A 23,922-nucleotide genomic window follows, 5' to 3' on the forward strand; every position below is an offset into this window, starting at 1 on the left:
ACAGCACGGGGTTAGATACAGAGTAAAGCTCCCTCTACACTGTCACCATCAAACACTCCCAGGACAGGTACAGCACGGGGTTAGATACAGAGTAAAGCTCCCTCGACACTGTTCCCATCAAACACTCCCAGGCCAGGTACGGCACAGGGTTAGATACTGAGTAAAGCTCCCTCTACACTGTCCCCATCAACCACTCCCAAGACAGGTCTGGCACGGGGTTAGATACAGAGTAAAACTCCCTCTGCACTGTCCCCATCAAACACTCCCAGGGCAGGTACAGCACTGGGTTAGATGCAGAGTAAAGCTCCCTCTCACTGTCCCCTTTCAAACACTCCCAGGACAGGTACGGCACGGGGTTAGATACAGAGTAAAGCTCCATCTACACTTTCCCCCATCAAACCCTCCGAGGACAGGTACAGCACGGTGTTAGATACAGAGTAAAGCTCCCTCTACACTGTCCCCATTAAACACTCCCAGGACAGGTACAGCACGGGGTTAGATACAGAGTAAAGCTCCCTCTACACTGTCCCCATTAAACACTCCCAGGACAGGTACAGCACGGGGTTAGATACAGAGTAAAGCTCCCTCTACACTGTCCCCCATCAAACACACCCAGGACAGGAACAGCACGGGGTTAGATACAGAGTAAAGCTCCCTCTACACTGCCACTTCAAACACTCCCAGGACAGGTACGGCACAGGGTTAGATACTGAGTAAAGCTCCCTATACACTGTCCCCATCAAACACTCCCAACACAGGTACAGCACGGGGTTAGATACAGAGTAATGCTCCCTCTACACTGTCCCCATCAAACACTCCCAGGACAGGTACAGCACGGGGTTAGATACAGAGTAAAGCTCCCTCGACACTGTCCCCATCAAACACTGCAAGGACAGGTACAGCACGGGGTTAGATACAGAGTAAAGCTCCCTCTACACTGTCCCCATTAAACACTCCCAGGACAGGTAAAGCACGGGGTAGATACAGAGTAAAGCTCCCTCTACACTGTCCCCATCAACCACTCCCAGGACAGGTCCGGCACGGGGTTAGATACAGAGTAAAGCTCCCTCTACACTGTCTCCATGAAACACTCCCAGGACAGGTACAGCACAGGGTTAGATACAGAGTAATGCTCCCTCTACACTGTCCCCATCAAACACTCCCAGGACAGATACAGCACGGGGTTAGATCCAGAGTAACGCTCCCACTACACTGTCCCCACCAAACACTCCGAGGACAGGTACAGCATGGGGTTAGATGAGTAAAGCTCCCCTACACTGTCCCCATCAAACACTCCCAGGACAGGTACAGCACGGGGTTGGATACAGAATAAAGCCCCCTCTACACTGTCCCCATCAAACACTCCCAGGACAGGTACAGCACGGAGTTTGATACAGAGTAAAGCCCCCTCTACACTGTCCCCATCAAACACTCCCAGGACAGGTACAGCACGGGGTTAGATACAGAGTAAAGCTCCCTCTATACTGTCCCCATCAAACACTCCCAGGACAGGTACGGCACAGGGTTAGATTCTGAGTAAAGCTCCCTCTACACTGTCCCCATCAAACACTCCCAGGACAGGTACAGCACGGGGTTAGATACAGAGTAAAGCTCCCTCTACACTGTCCCCATCAACCACTCCCAGGACAGGTACTGCACGGGGTTCGATACAGAGTAAAGCTCCCTCTGCACTGTCCCCATCAAACACTCCCAGGGCAGGTACAGCACTGGGTTAGATGCAGAGTAAAGCTCCTTCTACACTGTCCCCTTTCAAACACTCTGAGGACAGGTACAGCACGGGGTTAGATACAGAGTAAAGCTCCCTCTACACTGTCCCATTTAAACACTCCCAGGACAGGCACAGCACGGGGTAAGATAGAGAGTAAAGCTCCCTCTACACTGTCCACATCAAACACTCCCAGGACAGGTACAGCACGGGGTAGATACAGAGTAAAGCTCCCTCTACACATCAAACACTCCCAGGACAGGTACAGCACGGGGATAGATACAGAGTAAAGCTCCCTCTACACTGTCCCCATCAAACACTCCCAGGACAGGAACAGCACGGGGTTAGATACAGAGTAAAACTCCCTCGACACTGTCCCCATCAAACACTCCCAGGACAGGTACAGCACGGGGTTAGATACAGAGTAAAGCTCCCTCTACACTGTCCCCATTAAACACTCCCAGGACAGGCACAGCACGGGGTAAGATAGAGAGTAAAGCTCTCTCTACACTGTCCCCATTAAACACTCCCAGGACAGGTACAGCACAGGGTAGATACAGAGTAAAGCTCCCTCTATACTGTCCCCATCAACCACTCCCAGGACAGGTCCGGCACGGGGTTAGATACAGAGTAAAGCTCCCTCTACACTGTCTCCATGAAACACTCCCAGGACATGTACAGCACAGAGTTAGATACAGAGTAAAGCTTCCTCTACACTGTCCCCATCAAACACTCCCAGGACAGGTACAGCACGGGGTTAGATACAGAGTAAAGCTCCCTCTACACTGTCCCCATCAAACACTCCCAGGACAGGTACAGCATGGGGTTAGATACAGAGTAAAGCTCCCCCTACACTGTCCCCATCACACACTCTCAGGACAGGTACAGCATGGGGTTAGATACAGAGTAAAGCTCCCTCTACACTTTCCCCATTAAACACTCCCAGGACAGGTACAGCACTGGGTTAGATACAGAGTAAAGTTCCCTCTGCACTGTCCCCATTAAACACACACAGGACAGGTACAGCACGGGGTTAGATACAGAGTAAAGCCCCCTCTGCACTGTCCCCATCAAACACTCCCAGGACAGGTACAGCACTGGGTTAGATGCAGAGTAAAGCTCCCTCTACACTGTCCCCATCAAACACTCCCAGCACAGGGACAGCACGGGGTTAGATACAGAGTAAAGCTCCCTCTACAAATTCCCCCATCAAACACTCCCAGGACAGGTACGGCACGGGGTTAGATACAGAGTAAAGCTCCCTCTGCACTGTCCCCATCAAACACTCCCAGGACATGTACAGCACGGGGTTAGATACAGAGTAAAGCTCCCTCTACATTGTCCCCCATCAAACCCTCCGAGGACAGGTACAGCACGGTGTTAGATACAGAGTAAAGCTCCCTCTACACTGTCCCCATTAATCACTCCCAGGACAGGTACAGCACGGGGTTAGATGCAGAGTAACGCTCCCTCTACACTGTCCCCCATCAAACACACCCAGGACAGGAACAGCACTGGGTTAGATACAGAGTAAAGCTCCCTCTACACTGTCCCCATCAAACACTCCCAGGACAGGTACAGCACGGGGTTAGATCCAGAGTAAAGCTCCCTCTACACTGTCCCCATCAAACACTCCCAGGACAGGTACAGCACGGGGTTAGATACAGAGTAAAACTCCCTCGACACTGTCCCCATCAAACACTCCAGGACAGGTACAGCACGGGGTTAGATACAGAGTAAAGCTCCCTCTACACTGTCCCCATTAAACACTCCCAGGACAGGCACAGCACGGGGTTAGATACAGAGTAAAGCTCCCTCTACACTGTCACCATCAAACACTCCCAGGACAGGTACAGCACGGGGTTAGATACAGAGTAAAGCTCCCTCGACACTGTTCCCATCAAACACTCCCAGGCCAGGTACGGCACAGGGTTAGATACTGAGTAAAGCTCCCTCTACACTGTCCCCATCAACCACTCCCAAGACAGGTCTGGCACGGGGTTAGATACAGAGTAAAACTCCCTCTGCACTGTCCCCATCAAACACTCCCAGGGCAGGTACAGCACTGGGTTAGATGCAGAGTAAAGCTCCCTCTCACTGTCCCCTTTCAAACACTCCCAGGACAGGTACGGCACGGGGTTAGATACAGAGTAAAGCTCCATCTACACTTTCCCCCATCAAACCCTCCGAGGACAGGTACAGCACGGTGTTAGATACAGAGTAAAGCTCCCTCTACACTGTCCCCATTAAACACTCCCAGGACAGGTACAGCACGGGGTTAGATACAGAGTAAAGCTCCCTCTACACTGTCCCCATTAAACACTCCCAGGACAGGTACAGCACGGGGTTAGATACAGAGTAAAGCTCCCTCTACACTGTCCCCCATCAAACACACCCAGGACAGGAACAGCACGGGGTTAGATACAGAGTAAAGCTCCCTCTACACTGCCACTTCAAACACTCCCAGGACAGGTACGGCACAGGGTTAGATACTGAGTAAAGCTCCCTATACACTGTCCCCATCAAACACTCCCAACACAGGTACAGCACGGGGTTAGATACAGAGTAATGCTCCCTCTACACTGTCCCCATCAAACACTCCCAGGACAGGTACAGCACGGGGTTAGATACAGAGTAAAACTCCCTCGACACTGTCCCCATCAAACACTCCCAGGACAGGTACAGCACGGGGTTAGATACAGAGTAAAGCTCCCTCTACACTGTCCCCATTAAACACTCCCAGGACAGGCACAGCACGGGGTAAGATAGAGAGTAAAGCTCTCTCTACACTGTCCCCATTAAACACTCCCAGGACAGGTACAGCACAGGGTAGATACAGAGTAAAGCTCCCTCTATACTGTCCCCATCAACCACTCCCAGGACAGGTCCGGCACGGGGTTAGATACAGAGTAAAGCTCCCTCTACACTGTCTCCATGAAACACTCCCAGGACATGTACAGCACAGAGTTAGATACAGAGTAAAGCTTCCTCTACACTGTCCCCATCAAACACTCCCAGGACAGGTACAGCACGGGGTTAGATACAGAGTAAAGCTCCCTCTACACTGTCCCCATCAAACACTCCCAGGACAGGTACAGCATGGGGTTAGATACAGAGTAAAGCTCCCCCTACACTGTCCCCATCACACACTCTCAGGACAGGTACAGCATGGGGTTAGATACAGAGTAAAGCTCCCTCTACACTTTCCCCATTAAACACTCCCAGGACAGGTACAGCACTGGGTTAGATACAGAGTAAAGTTCCCTCTGCACTGTCCCCATTAAACACACACAGGACAGGTACAGCACGGGGTTAGATACAGAGTAAAGCTCCCTCTGCACTGTCCCCATCAAACACTCCCAGGACAGGTACAGCACTGGGTTAGATGCAGAGTAAAGCTCCCTCTACACTGTCCCCATCAAACACTCCCAGCACAGGGACAGCACGGGGTTAGATACAGAGTAAAGCTCCCTCTACAAATTCCCCCATCAAACACTCCCAGGACAGGTACGGCACGGGGTTAGATACAGAGTAAAGCTCCCTCTGCACTGTCCCCATCAAACACTCCCAGGACATGTACAGCACGGGGTTAGATACAGAGTAAAGCTCCCTCTACATTGTCCCCCATCAAACCCTCCGAGGACAGGTACAGCACGGTGTTAGATACAGAGTAAAGCTCCCTCTACACTGTCCCCATTAATCACTCCCAGGACAGGTACAGCACGGGGTTAGATGCAGAGTAACGCTCCCTCTACACTGTCCCCCATCAAACACACCCAGGACAGGAACAGCACTGGGTTAGATACAGAGTAAAGCTCCCTCTACACTGTCCCCATCAAACACTCCCAGGACAGGTACAGCACGGGGTTAGATCCAGAGTAAAGCTCCCTCTACACTGTCCCCATCAAACACTCCCAGGACAGGTACAGCACGGGGTTAGATACAGAGTAAAACTCCCTCGACACTGTCCCCATCAAACACTCCCAGGACAGGTACAGCACGGGGTTAGATACAGAGTAATGCTCCCTCTACACTGTCCCCATCAAACACTCCCAGGACAGGTACAGCACGGGGTTAGATACAGAGTAAAACTCCCTCGACACTGTCCCCATCAAACACTCCCAGGACAGGTACAGCACGGGGTTAGATACAGAGTAAAGCTCCCTCTACACTGTCCCCATTAAACACTCCCAGGACAGGCACAGCACGGGGTAAGATAGAGAGTAAAGCTCTCTCTACACTGTCCCCATTAAACACTCCCAGGACAGGTACAGCACAGGGTAGATACAGAGTAAAGCTCCCTCTATACTGTCCCCATCAACCACTCCCAGGACAGGTCCGGCACGGGGTTAGATACAGAGTAAAGCTCCCTCTACACTGTCTCCATGAAACACTCCCAGGACATGTACAGCACAGAGTTAGATACAGAGTAAAGCTTCCTCTACACTGTCCCCATCAAACACTCCCAGGACAGGTACAGCACGGGGTTAGATACAGAGTAAAGCTCCCTCTACACTGTCCCCATCAAACACTCCCAGGATAGGTACAGCATGGGGTTAGATACAGAGTAAAGCTCCCCCTACACTGTCCCCATCACACACTCTCAGGACAGGTACAGCATGGGGTTAGATACAGAGTAAAGCTCCCTCTACACTTTCCCCATTAAACACTCCCAGGACAGGTACAGCACTGGGTTAGATACAGAGTAAAGTTCCCTCTGCACTGTCCCCATTAAACACACACAGGACAGGTACAGCACGGGGTTAGATACAGAGTAAAGCTCCCTCTGCACTGTCCCCATCAAACACTCCCAGGACAGGTACAGCACTGGGTTAGATGCAGAGTAAAGCTCCCTCTACACTGTCCCCATCAAACACTCCCAGCACAGGGACAGCACGGGGTTAGATACAGAGTAAAGCTCCCTCTACAAATTCCCCCATCAAACACTCCCAGGACAGGTACGGCACGGGGTTAGATACAGAGTAAAGCTCCCTCTGCACTGTCCCCATCAAACACTCCCAGGACATGTACAGCACGGGGTTAGATACAGAGTAAAGCTCCCTCTACATTGTCCCCCATCAAACCCTCCGAGGACAGGTACAGCACGGTGTTAGATACAGAGTAAAGCTCCCTCTACACTGTCCCCATTAATCACTCCCAGGACAGGTACAGCACGGGGTTAGATGCAGAGTAACGCTCCCTCTACACTGTCCCCCATCAAACACACCCAGGACAGGAACAGCACTGGGTTAGATACAGAGTAAAGCTCCCTCTACACTGTCCCCATCAAACACTCCCAGGACAGGTACAGCACGGGGTTAGATCCAGAGTAAAGCTCCCTCTACACTGTCCCCATCAAACACTCCCAGGACAGGTACAGCACGGGGTTAGATACAGAGTAAAACTCCCTCGACACTGTCCCCATCAAACACTCCCAGGACAGGTACAGCACGGGGTTAGATACAGAGTAAAGCTCCCTCTACACTGTCCCCATTAAACACTCCCAGGACAGGCACAGCACGGGGTTAGATACAGAGTAAAGCTCCCTCTACACTGTCACCATCAAACACTCCCAGGACAGGTACAGCACGGGGTTAGATACAGAGTAAAGCTCCCTCGACACTGTTCCCATCAAACACTCCCAGGCCAGGTACGGCACAGGGTTAGATACTGAGTAAAGCTCCCTCTACACTGTCCCCATCAACCACTCCCAAGACAGGTCTGGCACGGGGTTAGATACAGAGTAAAACTCCCTCTGCACTGTCCCCATCAAACACTCCCAGGGCAGGTACAGCACTGGGTTAGATGCAGAGTAAAGCTCCCTCTCACTGTCCCCTTTCAAACACTCCCAGGACAGGTACGGCACGGGGTTAGATACAGAGTAAAGCTCCATCTACACTTTCCCCCATCAAACCCTCCGAGGACAGGTACAGCACGGTGTTAGATACAGAGTAAAGCTCCCTCTACACTGTCCCCATTAAACACTCCCAGGACAGGTACAGCACGGGGTTAGATACAGAGTAAAGCTCCCTCTACACTGTCCCCATTAAACACTCCCAGGACAGGTACAGCACGGGGTTAGATACAGAGTAAAGCTCCCTCTACACTGTCCCCCATCAAACACACCCAGGACAGGAACAGCACGGGGTTAGATACAGAGTAAAGCTCCCTCTACACTGCCACTTCAAACACTCCCAGGACAGGTACGGCACAGGGTTAGATACTGAGTAAAGCTCCCTATACACTGTCCCCATCAAACACTCCCAACACAGGTACAGCACGGGGTTAGATACAGAGTAATGCTCCCTCTACACTGTCCCCATCAAACACTCCCAGGACAGGTACAGCACGGGGTTAGATACAGAGTAAAGCTCCCTCGACACTGTCCCCATCAAACACTGCAAGGACAGGTACAGCACGGGGTTAGATACAGAGTAAAGCTCCCTCTACACTGTCCCCATTAAACACTCCCAGGACAGGTAAAGCACGGGGTAGATACAGAGTAAAGCTCCCTCTACACTGTCCCCATCAACCACTCCCAGGACAGGTCCGGCACGGGGTTAGATACAGAGTAAAGCTCCCTCTACACTGTCTCCATGAAACACTCCCAGGACAGGTACAGCACAGGGTTAGATACAGAGTAATGCTCCCTCTACACTGTCCCCATCAAACACTCCCAGGACAGATACAGCACGGGGTTAGATCCAGAGTAACGCTCCCACTACACTGTCCCCACCAAACACTCCCAGGACAGGTACAGCACGGGGTTGGATACAGAATAAAGCCCCCTCTACACTGTCCCCATCAAACACTCCCAGGACAGGTACAGCACGGAGTTTGATACAGAGTAAAGCCCCCTCTACACTGTCCCCATCAAACACTCCCAGGACAGGTACAGCACGGGGTTAGATACAGAGTAAAGCTCCCTCTATACTGTCCCCATCAAACACTCCCAGGACAGGTACGGCACAGGGTTAGATTCTGAGTAAAGCTCCCTCTACACTGTCCCCATCAAACACTCCCAGGACAGGTACAGCACGGGGTTAGATACAGAGTAAAGCTCCCTCTACACTGTCCCCATCAACCACTCCCAGGACAGGTACAGCACGGGGTTCGATACAGAGTAAAGCTCCCTCTGCACTGTCCCCATCAAACACTCCCAGGGCAGGTACAGCACTGGGTTAGATGCAGAGTAAAGCTCCTTCTACACTGTCCCCTTTCAAACACTCCCAGGACAGGCACAGCACGGGGTAAGATAGAGAGTAAAGCTCCCTCTACACTGTCCACATCAAACACTCCCAGGACAGGTACAGCACGGGGTAGATACAGAGTAAAGCTCCCTCTACACATCAAACACTCCCAGGACAGGTACAGCACGGGGATAGATACAGAGTAAAGCTCCCTCTACACTGTCCCCATCAAACACTCCCAGGACAGGAACAGCACGGGGTTAGATACAGAGTAAAACTCCCTCGACACTGTCCCCATCAAACACTCCCAGGACAGGTACAGCACGGGGTTAGATACAGAGTAAAGCTCCCTCTACACTGTCCCCATTAAACACTCCCAGGACAGGCACAGCACGGGGTAAGATAGAGAGTAAAGCTCTCTCTACACTGTCCCCATTAAACACTCCCAGGACAGGTACAGCACAGGGTAGATACAGAGTAAAGCTCCCTCTATACTGTCCCCATCAACCACTCCCAGGACAGGTCCGGCACGGGGTTAGATACAGAGTAAAGCTCCCTCTACACTGTCTCCATGAAACACTCCCAGGACATGTACAGCACAGAGTTAGATACAGAGTAAAGCTTCCTCTACACTGTCCCCATCAAACACTCCCAGGACAGGTACAGCACGGGGTTAGATACAGAGTAAAGCTCCCTCTACACTGTCCCCATCAAACACTCCCAGGACAGGTACAGCACGGGGTTAGATACAGAGTAAAGCTCCCCCTACACTGTCCCCATCACACACTCTCAGGACAGGTACAGCATGGGGTTAGATACAGAGTAAAGCTCCCTCTACACTTTCCCCATTAAACACTCCCAGGACAGGTACAGCACTGGGTTAGATACAGAGTAAAGTTCCCTCTGCACTGTCCCCATTAAACACACACAGGACAGGTACAGCACGGGGTTAGATACAGAGTAAAGCTCCCTCTACACTGTCCCCATCACACACTCCCAGGACAGGTAGAGCACGGGGTTAGATACCGAGTAAATCACCCTCTTCACTGTCCCCATCAAACACTCCCAGGACAGGTACAGCACGGGGTTAGATACAGAGTAAAGCTTCCTCTACACTGTCCCCATCACACACTCCCAGGACAGGGACAGCACGGGGTTAGATACCGAGTAAAGCACCCTCTTCACTGTCCCCATCAAACACTCCCAGGACAGGTACAGCACGGGGTTAGATACAGAGTAAAGCTCCCTCTACACTGTCCACATCAAACACTCCCAGGACAGGCAAAGCACGGGGTTAGATACAGAGTAAAGCTCCCTCTACACTGTCCCCATCAAACACTCCCAGGACAGGGAAAGCACGGGGTTAGATACAGAGTAAAGCTCTCTCTACACTGTCTCTATCAGCAAGGCCATTTGGCTCATCAAGTCTGCTCCGACTCTCTGAACGGTTAACATCCAATTAGCCTTCCTCATCACTTGCTGCATCTGCACGCTCGCTTTCAGCTTCCAGTGATATACGGACAAGGACATCAAGTGTAGATCCACACTTTATCATTTCTTACCATTTAAGAAATACACTGAACACCTGTTCCTTTGGCCAATATGGATGACCTCACATTTTTCCACATTCTATTCCATCTGCCATGTTCTTGCTCCCTCACAAAGTCTGTCCAAATCCTTTGTAACAGCTTCACATCTTCCTCGCAACGCACATTCCTGCCTAGCTTTACACCATTAGCAAAACTTGGAAAGGTTACATATGTTCCCCAGGTCCCAGTCTCGTTCAGGCTTTTGTTCTGATGCCACAATCCCTCCGATTTGACCAATTGACATGTTTTATTCCCGGAATCGGTTTGGTTGGGTCAGGATGCTGAAATTGAACATCTTTTCTGGACTCGAGGGTGCCTGGAGGTTGCGGCAAGGAATTAGTGAGTCAGTGGAATATGACTAATTGTTTCCTCTCTCTCTCTCTGCTCACTTTCCCACCAGCCCTTCATCTCATTTGGAAAGGTGCTCAGTAGACAGTATTCCATCGCCCTCTGCTGCTTTCCTCATGGTACTGCATATTGAACGGTCTTTTTCCTCCTCTCTTAGCTGTTTGATCACATTGCGAACTGTCTGGGGGATGTCATGGAAGAATTGGACATCAAGGATAAGAAACTGCCCCTCGGTTTCACCTTCTCCTTTCCCTGCCAACAGTCGAAGCTCGATGAGGTGAGCGAACTCTCTCCACTGTTGTGAACACGTAGCGGCGAACATAGCTGGTGTAGTAGAGGGCGTCATTCTGCTCTCCTCTGGGCCGTCATGAATGTCATAGAATTTACAGTGCAGAAGGAGGCCATTCGGCCCATCGAGACTGCACCGACTCTTGCAAAGAGCATCCTACTTAAACCCACGCCTCCACCCTATCTCCGTAACCTCACCTAACCTAAGGGCAATTTATCATGGTCAATCCACCTAACCTGCACATCTTTGGACTGTGGGAGGAAACCCACGCAGACACGGGGAGAATGTGCAAACTCCACATAGACAGTGACCCAGAGCCGGGATCGAACCTGGGGCCTCGGCGCCGTGAGGCAGCAGTGCTAACCACTGTGTCACCGTGCTGCCGAGTTCTCCATCTCGATCGAGCTTGATGTATCAGGAATGGTGGGGGACTCTGGGTCTGTACTCGTTGGAGTTTAGAAGGATGAGGGGGGATCTTATTGAAACTTACAGGACACTGCGAGGCCTGGATGGAGTGGACGTGGAGAGGATGTTCCCACTTGTAGGAAAAACTAGATCCCAAGGGCACAGCCTCAGACTGAAGGGACGATCCTTTAAAACAGAGAGGAGGAGGAATTTCCTCAGCCAGAGGGTGGTGAATCTGTGGAACTCTTTGCCGCAGAAGGCTGTGGAGGCCAAATCACTGAGTGTCTTTAAGACAGAGACAGATAGGTTCTTGATTAATAAGGGGATCAGGGGTTGTGGGGAAAGGGCAGGAGAATGGAGATGAGAAACATATCAGCCATGATTGAATGGCGGAGCAGACTCGATGGGCCGAATGGCCTAATTCTGCTCCTATGTCTTATGGTCTTATCGTCTTCAAGTCACTGGGCCAGTGATGGAAAGGCCCAGACTCTGAATCAAGGGTTCAATTCAAACCGTGGCCGCTGGTAGAATTTTAAATTCCACCCCCGAATGAATTCAATTCATTTCGAAAGAAAATCTGGAATTGAAACCTGGGGTGAAATTCTCCGGAAAGATGTCCGCCGACTGGCGCCCAAAACGGCGCAAATCAGTCGGGCATCGCGCCGCCGCAAAAGTGCGGAATGCTCCGCATCTTTGGGGGCCGAGCCCCAACCTTAAGGGGCTAGGTCGGCGCCGAAAGAATTTCCGCCCCGCCAGCTGGCGGAAAAGGCCTTTGGTGCCCCGCCAGCTGGCGCGGAAATGACATCTCCGGGCGGCGCATGCGCGGGAGCGTTAGCGGCCGCTGACCGCTTCCCACGCATGCGCAGTGGAGGGAGTCTCTTCTGCCTCCGCCATGGTGGAGACCGTGGCGAAGGCGGAAGGAAAAGAGTGCCCCCACGGCACAGGCCCGCCTGCGGATCGGTGGGCCCCGATCGCGGGCCAGGCCACCATGGGGGCACCCCCCGGGGCCAGATCGCCCCGCGCCCCCCCCCCAGGACCCCGGAGCCCGCCTGCGCTGCCTTGTCCCGTCGGTAAGGTAGGTGGTTTAATCTACGTCGGCAGGACAGGCATTTTAGTGGCTGGACTTCGGCCCATCCGAGCTGGAGAATCGCGCGGGGGGGGGCCCGCCAACCGGCGCGGCGCGATTCCCGCCCCCGCCGAATATCCGGTGCCGGAGACTTCGGCAACCGGCGGGGGCGGGATTCACGCCAGCCCCCGGCGATTCTCCGACCCGGCGGGGAGTCGGATTCTCGCCCCTGGTCTTCGTAATGGTGGCCTCCCAATTTGTCGTAAAAGCCCATTTAGCTCATTAATGCCTCTTTATAGAAGGAAATCTGCCATCCTTACCCTGGTGTGGCGTACACGTGACTCCAGACCCCAGAGCAACGTGGTTGGCTTTTTAGTGCCCCTCTGAAATAGCTCAGCGCGCCAAGAGGGCAATTGGGGATGGAGCTCCGAGATACCCACGTCCTAATGGAAGACTAAAAATATAAGTTAGGGAGGAACCGGAGTGGTTTTTGGACACTTCTTAGTTAGCCATGGAAGTATGGCATTTTTCTGTGAGAGGAAGACTCGAGCAAGTAGGTGGATGTCACAGTGACATTGAGGCCTCCAGGAAACCAGTTTTCTGTGACGGACTGGCGTGTTGCCCATTTACAAGAGGGCGCGCAAGTTCTCACTGACCGACGGGTTCAACTTGCGGGGTGAAGGTGAAGTGCGGACGCGTGTGGGAGAATTTATTCTCGGCCTTGTGCACACCCTCGCTGTGAGGCAGGAGTCTCGTTCTGAAGCAACGATTCCTGTCGCTGTTGCATTTGTGGCTGAGCAGTTAGGCCATTGGTCCTCGCATGGCTTGTGTGGTTTGGGGTCAAGTGTTTCTTGACACTCTTGCCGGTGGAGTTCCTCGTCTTCTATTCAAACCTATTATTGATCTTGTATTCCTGTTCCATTTCATTTCCTAATCTGCAGAGTATGCTATTGCATTGGACGAAAGGGTTCAAGGCGAGTGGTGTCGAGGGCAGGGATGTGGTTAACCTCCTGCGGCAGGCGATTCAGCGACGAGGGGTAGGTACCAGTCATTTATAGAGGTGACCTCTGGAGAAACGTAGTTGGCAGGACATTTCTGCGATTGATTGTCCTTTAGAGAAAGAATTGTGCTGTTTGTTTTGATTCCACAGGACTTTGACATTGACGTGGTGGCAGTGGTGAATGACACTGTTGGAACCATGATGACCTGCGGTTATGATGACCACAACTGTGAGATCGGGCTGATTGTCGGTAGGTCGACCTGTTTTCGTTTTGCATTGCACATGCGAAAGCTCGCACCATTTTTTTATTTCTATCTGCGTGTGCGCACTTGACGGGCGGACCTGGTACACTTTGAGCTAATGAGCGCTCGTGCTCACATTTCTGACCTCTCCGAAATGCTGTGACGCCGTGAGACTCCATTCAGCCCATCTTTCCTGCCCCGTCTCTGCGGAGCAGCTATCCAATTGCTTCCCCCTCTACGGGGCCTTGCAAAGAATTTACCTTCACCCCCGCCCCTTCTCCTCTCATTCTCACTTCTCTTCATTTATTGACCGTGAGTTGGCGCCGGACGAAATGTCCTTATTAAGAAGGTTAATGAGGAGGGGAGAGAAGCCAAGAAGGTGAACTGCATGGGCTAATCCATTTGGGAACTTCTATATAGGCAATTCGAGCAGGACTGGGCCACACGACCCCTCAAGCCTGCTCCGTCATTCAATAAGACGATGGATGACCCGGTTGTAAACATCAACCCCACCTTCCTGCTGACCCCCTTATAACCTTTCACCCCATTGTTGTCTTTAAAACCTCATACACTTCAACCAGTTTATTACTCCAATGTTTTACCCAGGTACCTTTCTTTGCGAGATGAACAAAGGACAAATACAAGTTTATGATTCAACCAAATTGATTTATCAAACAGTAAAAACAATCCCCCTTCTTAAATGATCCCAAAACGACCCTAATTCATCCAAAGATTCTTAACACTTCCCAATCCGATGGCCTCTGTCGAGCTGTGGGTCTGATTCTCTGAGTTCAAGACCTCCGAGCCTTCGTCCACAAAGGCGGGCCTCACACGTTGCTTACTTCGGTCTCTGGTCAGCCGTCCAATCTTCTCTGCTCCCTCTGCGAGCCTTCGTTGGGGCGGGTCCTGGGTGGTTGATCTTGACACTCCTCTTCTCGCCTTGCCAGAAGGTTCTCTGACCCTCAGCCAATGAGGTCTCCGGGCTGGGGGCTCACAATACCCAATGGTGTTGCTGATTGCAACTCTGCAGGACACCAGGAACCCACCCCCAGGGGTCCATTCCTGGGTAACTCTCTGCATATATGGTAAAGGTGGGAAAACTGGGTGCCACAAAGTCTAGCTTTATCTGGACAACCCAAAACAAACGACCAGGACCGATTTTCTCCTGAAGAGTGTTTGACAGGGCAAGTGCAGACATGTCTTAGCAGTTAGTCTGTGGTGAGTGTGTTCGAATGTGGCTAAGTTCGAATTGACGTCAGGCCAGTCCTGGAGCTGACTGTGGTTTGATTTTAAAATGCCCAATTTTTAATTTAATTTTGTCCAGTTTTATGTCGGGCCTAACAGCTTGGCTGTCGTCCATTTTATCACTCCATCAAGAATCGATCCATCTCTGCATTAAAAAATATCCCAAAATTCTGCCTCAGTTGACTTTTCAGGAAGAGAATTCCAGAGACTCACGGCCCTCTGAGAACAAAGAACAATGCAGCACAGGAACAGGCCCTTCGGCCCTCCAATGCTGTACCGGCCATAATACCACCCTTTGCCAAAACCCTCAGCACTTCCTTGTGCCGTGTCCCTCTATACCCGTCCTATCCACGTGTTTGTCAAGATGCCTTTTGAAGGCCGTTAATGTATCTGCTTCCACAACCTCCCCTGGCAACGTGTTCCAGGCACTCACCACCCTCTGCGTAAAAAGCCTGCCTCGCACATCTCCTCTAAACTTTGCCCCACGGACCTTAAACCTATGCCCCCTGGTGAGTGACCCCTCCACCCTGGGAAAGAGTGCCTGCCCATCCACTCTATCCATGCCCCTCATAATCTTGTAGACCTCTATCAGGTCACCCCTCAACCTCTGTTGTTCTAATGAAAACAGTCCAAGTCTATTCAGCCTCTCCACATAGCTAACACCCTCCAGACCAGGCAACATCCTGGTAAACCTCCTCTGCACCCTCTCCAAAACCTCCACATCCTTCTGGTAGTGTGGCGACCAGAATTGTGCGCAATATTCCAAGTGCGGCCGTACCAAGGTTCTACACAACTGCAGCACGACTTGCCAGTTTTTATACTCTATGCCCCGTCCAATGAAGGCAAGCATTCCGTGTGCTTTCTTGACTACCTTGTCCACTTGTGTTACCACCTTCAAAGATCTGGACCTGCAGGCCCAGATCTCTCTGACTTTCTATATTCCTAAGAGTTTTGCCATTTACGGTATATTTCCCCTCTATGTTAGACCTACCAAAATGCATTACCTCACATTTGCTGCTGATTAAACTCCATTTGCCATTTCTCTGCCCAAGTCTCCAACCTATCTCTGTCCCGCTGTATCCTCTGACAATCCTCAGCACTATCTGCCACTCCACCAGCCTTGGTGTCTCTGCAAACTTACTAATCAGAGCGGCTACATTTTCCTCCAAATCATTTATGCCCATTGCAAACAACAGAGGCCCCAGCATAGATCCCTGTGGAACACCACTAGTCACAACCTCCCATTCAGAAAAACACCCTTCTACTGCGACCCTTTGCCTTCTATGACCTCGCCAGTTCTGTATCCATCTTACCACCTCACCTCTGATCCTGTGTGACTTCACCTTTTGTAGCAGTCTGCCATGAGGCACCTTGTCAAAGGCTTTACTGAAGTCCATGTAAACAACATCCACCACCCTCCCCATATCAATCATCTTTGAACCTCCTCAAAAAACTTGATCAAGTTAGTGAGGCACGACCTCCCCTTCACAAAACCGTGCTGTCTATCGCTTATGAAACCGTTTGTTTCCAAATGGGTGTAAATCCTGTCCCTGAGAATTCTCTCCAATAATTTACCGACTACCGACTTGAGGCTCACCAGCCTCTAGTTTCCAGGATTATCCCTGCTATCTTTCTTAAACAGCGGTACCACATTAGCTATTCTCCAGTCCTCTGGGATCTCACCTGTAGCCAATGAGATGCAAGGATGTCAGTCAAAGCCCCTGCAATTTCCTCCCTTGCTTCCCTCAGTATTCTGGGGTAAATCCCATCTGGCCCAGGAGACTTATCTTAATATCTTTTAACAGACCCAATACCTCCTCCTTTTCGATGTTAACATGATCCGGACTGTCCACACACCCTACCCAAGAATCATCTCCCACAAAGTCCCTTTCTTTGCTGAACACTGGCACAAAGTAATCATTTAGTACCTCGCCCATTCCCTCTGGCTCAACACCTAGATTTCCCCGCACTGTCGTTAAGTGGTCCAATCCTTTCCCAGGCCACCCTCTTGCTTTTTACATCTGAGAGAAAAACAAGTCACCTCATCTCCGTCTGAAACCCCCTTATTTCTACACCATGACCCTCCGCTTTGCCAGCGGAAAACAGTTGTGGGGATAATGTGACACAAACCGAGACACGCTTATCAAAATCAAATGCTTCCCTGGAACACTGAAGCTGGGCGTTGAGCGGGAAACTGTCTTGGCGTTATTCTCTTGGTGGTAACTGGGTTGCCCAATGCTTCTGTAGGAACAGGCACCAACGCTTGTTACATGGAAGATATGCAGCACATTGACATGGTGGAAGGGGACGAAGGACGGATGTGCATCAATATGGAGTGGGGCGCGTTTGGTGACTTGGGGGAGCTGCATGCCGTTCGAACCGAATTTGACCGAGAGATTGACCGAGGCTCCATCAACCCGGGAAAACAGCTGTAAGTCAGTAACCACATATTATGTTCCTGGGTGAGCGATCCCGGGCCCTTTAACTTCAATGAATTAATTCAACCTGGTAGAAAATACTGAGTCTCATTAATAAGAGGCTACAGCTCAGGCGACATCCTGGTGAATCTCCTCTGCACCCTCTCCAATGCAGTCACATCCTTCCTATAGTGTGGCGACGAGAACTGCACACAGTACTCCAGCTGTGGCCTCCCCAAAGTTCTACACAAGTCCCAACATGATCTCCCTGCTTTTGAAATCTGCACTTCGATTGATAAAGTCAACATAGAACATAGAGTGCAGAAGGAGGCCATTCGGCCCATCGAGTCTGCACCGACCCATTTAAGCCCTCACTTCCACCCTATCCCCGTAACCCAATAACCCCGCCAAACCTTTTTGGTCACTAAGGGCAATTTATCATGGCCAATCCACCTAACCTACACGTCTTTGGACTATGGGAGGAAACCGGAGCACCCGGGGGAAACCCACGCAGACACGGGGAGAACGTGCAGACTCCGCACAGACAGTGACCCAGCGGGGAATCGAACCTGGGACCCTGGTGTTGTGAAACCACAGTGCACAGTGCCCTCAATGAAAATCGCTTATTGTGGCAAGTACACTTCAAATGAAGTTGCTGTGAAAAGCCCCTAGTTGCCACATTCTGGCACTTGTTCGGGGAGGCCGGTACGGGAATTGAACCCACGCTGCTGGCCTGCTTTGGTCTGCTTTAAATGCCAGCTATTTAGCCCAGTGTGCTAAACAAGCCCCAGATGCCTTTTTCACCACCCTATTAACCTGCCCTTTGTGCAGAGGGGATTTACCAGAATGTTGCCTGGTATGGAGGGAAGATCTTATGAGGAAAGGCTGAGGGACTTGAGGCTGTTTTCGTTAGAGAGAAGAAGGTTAAGAGGTGACTTAATTGAGACTTAGAAGATGATCAGAGGATTGGACAGGGTGGACAGTGAGAGCCTTTTTCCTCGGATGGTGATGTCTAGCACGAGGGGACATAGCTTTAAATTGAGGGGAGATAGATATAGGACAGATGTCAGAGGTAGGTTCTTTACTCAGAGAGTAGTAAGGGCGTGGAATGCCCTACCTGCAACAGTAGTGGACTCGCCAACACTAAGGGTATTCAAATGGTCATTGGATAGACATATGGACGATAAGGGAATAGTGTAGATGGGCTTTAGATTGGTTTCACAGGTCGGCGCAACATCGAGGGCCGAAGGGCCTGTACTGTGCTGTAATGTTCTATGGTCTGCCTTCAGAGATCTATGGACAAACACGCCAAGGTCCCTTTGTTCCTCGGAACGTCCCAGTGTCAGGCCACTCACTGAATACTTCCTGGTCACATTACTCCTTCCAAAGTGTATCACCTCACACTTTTCAGGGTTAAATTCCATCTGCCTCTTTTCTGCCCATTTGACCATTCCGTCTACACCTTCCTGTAACCCAAGGCACTCATAATAATAATCTTGTAGGCGTACATTATCACTGCAATGAAGTTACTGTGAAAAGCCCCTAGTCTCCACACATGTACCTGTTTGGATACACGGAGGGAGAATTCGGAATCTCCAAATTACCTAACAGCACGTCTTTGGACTGTGGGAGGAAACCGGAGCACCCGGAGGAAACCCACGCACACACGGGGAGGATGTGCAGACTCCGCACAGACAGTGACCCAAGCCGGGAATCGAACCTGGGACCCTGGCGCAGTGAAGCAACTGTGCTAACCACTATGCTACTGTGCCTCCAACCTCACGGTTAACCACACATCCAATCTTTGTGTCATCCACAAACTTACTGATCCTACCCCCACACATAGTCATAGATTATCATAGAATTTACAGTGCAGAAGGAGGCCATTCGACCCATCGAGTCTGCACCGGCTCTTGGAAAGAGCACCCTACCCAAGGTCAACACCTCCACCCTATCCCCATAACCCAGTAACCCCACCCAACGCTAAGGGCAATTTTGGACACTAAGGGCAATTTATCATGGCCAATCCACCTAACCTGCACATCTTTGGACTGTGGGAGGAAACCGGAGCACCCGGAGGAAACCCACGCACACACGGGGAGGATGTGCAGACTCCGCACAGACAGTGACCCAAGCCGGAATCGAACCCGGGACCCTGGAGCTGTGAAGCAATTGTGCTAACCACTGTGCTACCGTGCTGCCCATCGTCATCTATGTCGTTTATATAAATGACAAACAATAGGGGACCCAGCACAGAGCCCTGTGGTACCCCACTGGTCACAGGCGTCCAGTCGCTAAAGCAGCCGTCTCTCATTACGCTCTGTCACCTACAGCTAACCCAATTTTGAATCCACCTTATTGAATTCTCCTGTATCCCACGTGCATTTGCCTGGTTGGGTAATGAGTCCTTTTGCTTCCCGATTGGTGGAGGAGGGCTGTACATCACCAGGATTGGATGTGTCGCCCAATTAATGGCTGAAGTGTCGGCGTGGGGGAGGGGTGCGTAATGAAGCAAAACCTCTCCCTGTGTCTGCGTGGATTTCCCCTTGGTGCTCACACCCAACGTTAGATGGGGTTATAGGGATAGGGAGGGGGAGTGGGCCTAGGTATGGTGCTCTCTCGGAGGGTCAGTTCAGACTTGATGGGCCGAATGGCTTCCTTCTGCACCGCAGGGATTGTTCGGACACTGGGGGACCCTGTGACTGAATTGGGGACATTGCAGCAACAAACCCACAGCACAGCCAACTAACCCCTTTCAATTGGCCTCGCAGGTTTGAGAAGATGATCAGTGGGATGTACATGGGGGAGCTGGTTCGAATCATTCTCGTCAAAATGGCCAAGGACGGACTGCTGTTTGGTGGCATAATTTCACCCGATCTACTCGTCAAGGGACACTTTGAGACCAAATATGTCTCCGCCATCGAGAGGTAAGCCGAAAGTTCCATCACCGTGTCCTCAGATTGACCATTGCAAGCACGACACATCTGGACCCGCTTTGTGCTGCGAAATGTGGACCTGTTCCCAAAACGTCTCCTGAGGGCCCCGGCTCGCCGAGGGATGGACGACTGGGACTGCCTTGGGCCTAAGGTCGAGCCAATCATTTCTTTTCTGCTTGTCGACACAGGGACAGGGATGGATTGCAGAAGGCCTGTGAGATTCTCACCAGATTGGGCCTCCGGCCTACACCGGATGACTGTGCGGCGACACAGCGCGTTTGCACCATTGTCTCCACGCGTTCGGCGAACCTCTGTGCGGCCACGCTTGCTGCCGTCCTGCGGCGCATCAAGGAGAACAAAGGGGTCCAGAGACTGCGGACCACCATTGGGGTGGATGGGTCTGTCTACAAGAAACACCCGCAGTAAGAACGTGTCCCTGGCGATCTGATTTCTTCTGGGTCATAGCATCAGCCTTGTTGTCCCCGAATCCAATAAGGTGTAGCAGCAGAATTAGACCATTCGGCCCATCGTATTTGCTCCACTATTCAGTGAGATCATGACCATCCTCAACTCCACTTTCCCGCCTTATCCACTCGATTCCCTTATTGACTAAAAATCTGTCTCGGCCTTGACCATAGCGACCCAGCCTCGACAGCTCTCTGCGGTAAAGAATTCCACTCCCCTCTGAGAGAAGAAATTCCTCCTCATCTCTGTCTTAAATGGACGACCCCTTACGCTGAGATTCTGCCCAATGGTCCTCGACTCGCCCACAAGGGGAAACAACCTCTCAGCATCGACCCTGTCAATCCCTCCCAGAATCCTCTATGTCTCAATAAGGTCGCCTCTCATTCTTCTAAACTCCAATGAGAACAGGCCCGGCCTACTCAACCTCTCCTCATAAAATCCCTCCCTACCCGGGAACATCCGAGTGAACCTTCTCCTCTCTACCTCCATTGCCCGTCTATCTTTCCTCAGATAAGGGCAGCAAAACTGTTCACGGTATTCCAGATGTGGTCTAACTAGCGCCTTGAATAGTTTTAACAGGACTTCCCTATTTTTACAAACATTCACTCCCTCCCCCACCGACGCACAGTGGCAGCCGTGTGTACCATCTACAAGATGCACTGCAGGAACTCACCAAGGCTCCTTCGGCAACATTCCAAACCCACGGCCTCTACCATCTAGAAGGACAAGGGCAGCAGATACCTGGGAACCCCACCACCTGGAGGTTCCCCTCCTAGCCACTCACCACCCCGACTGGGAAATATATCGGCCGTTCCTTCACTGTTGCTGGGTCAAAATCCTGGAGCTCCCTCCCTAACAGCACTGTGGGTGTACCTACACCACACGGACTGCGGAGGCTCAAGATGGCGGCTCACCCACCACCTTCTCAAGGGGCAATTAGGGATGGGCAATAAACACTGGTCGAACCACACATCCCGTAAATGAATTTTAAAGACATATCGAATTCCCTTTGAATTTGTTGATGTTGGAAGGACAGGGAGAATTTTAAATGCTAAGAGTCACGGCTATTTATCTGCCAATCTGAGAGTTGCCTGATGGAGACTTTCATTCCCTTTGGAATAGGTTTGCCAAGCGCTTGCACAAAGCGGTGAGGCGGCTGGTTTCCACCTGCGACGTCCGCTTCCTACCCTCCGAGGACGGGAGCGGCAAGGGCGCCGCCATGGTTACGGCGGTGGCCTACCGGCTGGCCAAGCAGCAGAAGTTGCGTGAGGAGATTTTGGCAGCCTTGGTGTTGAGTGACGTGCAGCTCTTGGAGGTGAAGAGAAGGATGAGGGAGGAAATGGAACGGGGCCTCAAGAAGGAGACTCATTCCTCAGCCGCTGTGAAGATGTTGGCCACTTACGTCCGCTCCACCCCCGACGGAACAGGTATGGAAATGATACGGATTCTGGACCGGGTTAATCCACTGTCCCTTCACCATGTGGCCCAAGACTGATAGGATAACCTTTATTTCCCTTTGGCTTGGATCATTCCAATCCAATTCAACACAAAATTCAGAATCATTGGTGGAGTTATGACGACTTGTGTCACATATTGGTGATGGTTCACTGATGTCCCTTTAGGGAAGGAAATCTGCCGTCCTTGCCTGGTCTGGCCTACACGTGACTCCAGACTCCACAGCAACGTGACTGACTCTGAAATGCCCTCCAAAATGGCCGATCAAGCCACTCTGTTTAAGGGCAATGAAAGGATCGGCCAATAAAAGCTGGCCGGGCCAGTGACGCCCACATCCCGTGAACCAATGAGAAATGGAATCTGTCACCCAGAAATGGGCCATTTTCCCCAACAGGTCCACTTTGTATTTAAACTCCACGCAACTCTCCTTCCGTCATCTCAACATCCTCCTGTGCTTATTTGAGCTTCCCCATTCTGTTTTTTTTTAACCATTCCCAGCCCTCACCGCTGGCCGGTTCCTCGTTCTCACCCCTCACTGGCTGGAGAGGTTTCCCCTGAGTTCCTTGTTGGGTTTATCGGTCACGATCTCCAAATTGTCCCTAGTTTTGGACCCTACCCCAACCCCAAGCCAAGTGGAAACATTCTCTTCCTGTTCATCCCGATCGGAACCCCTTCAGAACTTGACATCCGTTCTGTCACGCCTCGGCCTACTCTGTGTTGTCAAGAAGAAAGGCCGGGGAAGGATTTTCTGGCCCTCACCCTCTGACGGGCTGGACGGTCCCAGTGGCGTATAGGACTGGAAAATCCCACCCCCCCAGGTTGGAACTGGAAATGGTGCTTCAAGGGGTTGTGAGGTACTTGTGATTATAATGGGGGGGGGGGCCTAGTGGGATTGTTACTGGACAGTAATCCAAGCTTTGGGGACCTGTGTTCGAATCCCGCAATGGCAGATGTGAAATTTGAATGCAATAGAAATTCTGGAATTTGGGAGGACGAGCTAGGAGGAGAGATAGAGGCGGGTCTGTGGGCGGATGCCCTAAGCAGGGTTACTATCTCCTCATCATGCGCCTGATACAATTTAAGGTAGTCCACCGGGCACACATGACGGTGGCTAGGATGAGTACGTTTTTGGGGTAGAGGATAGGTGCGCGGGAAGCCCAGCAAATCATGTCCACATGTTTTGGGAATGCCCGAAGCTTAGAGGGTTTTGGCAGGATTTTGCTGAGGCAATGTCCACGGTGCTAAAAACACGGGTGGTGCCAAGTCCGGAGGTAGCGATCGTTGGAGTGTCAGAAGACCCGGGGGTTCAGGGGGTGAAAGAGGCTGACGTCTTGGCCTTTGCCTCCCTGGTAGCCCCGGAGACGGATCTTGTTAATGTGGAGGGGCTCGAGGCCCCCGAGTGTAGCGACCTGGATTAGTGACATGGCTGGGTTTCCCAGTCTCGAGAAAATAAAGTTCGCCTTAAGAGGGTCAATGGTTGGGTTCACCCGGAGGTGGCAGCCGTTCGTCGACTTTCTCGGGGAAAATTAAAATGTCAGCAGATGCAGCA

The 23,922-nt window shown here is 51.5% G+C and overlaps 1 protein-coding gene across 1 annotated transcript in view; it reads left to right on the forward strand.

Moving 5' to 3' along the window:
• The window catches only part of LOC140397032 (hexokinase-2-like), a 90,159-nt gene that overhangs the window by 52,655 nt on the left and 13,582 nt on the right, over positions 1-23,922 (forward strand). Inside the window, exons 4-10 of the mRNA XM_072486082.1 lie at positions 11,011-11,130; positions 13,555-13,650; positions 13,764-13,863; positions 17,348-17,531; positions 20,289-20,444; positions 20,642-20,875; positions 22,041-22,345. Coding sequence (XP_072342183.1) covers positions 11,011-11,130; positions 13,555-13,650; positions 13,764-13,863; positions 17,348-17,531; positions 20,289-20,444; positions 20,642-20,875; positions 22,041-22,345 — 1,195 coding nt within the window. The remainder of the gene's footprint in view (positions 1-11,010; positions 11,131-13,554; positions 13,651-13,763; positions 13,864-17,347; positions 17,532-20,288; positions 20,445-20,641; positions 20,876-22,040; positions 22,346-23,922) is intronic.

The sequence above is a fragment of the Scyliorhinus torazame genome, chromosome 20, assembly GCF_047496885.1.
Source record: "Scyliorhinus torazame isolate Kashiwa2021f chromosome 20, sScyTor2.1, whole genome shotgun sequence".
In the NCBI taxonomy this organism is placed as follows: Eukaryota; Metazoa; Chordata; class Chondrichthyes; order Carcharhiniformes; family Scyliorhinidae; genus Scyliorhinus; species Scyliorhinus torazame.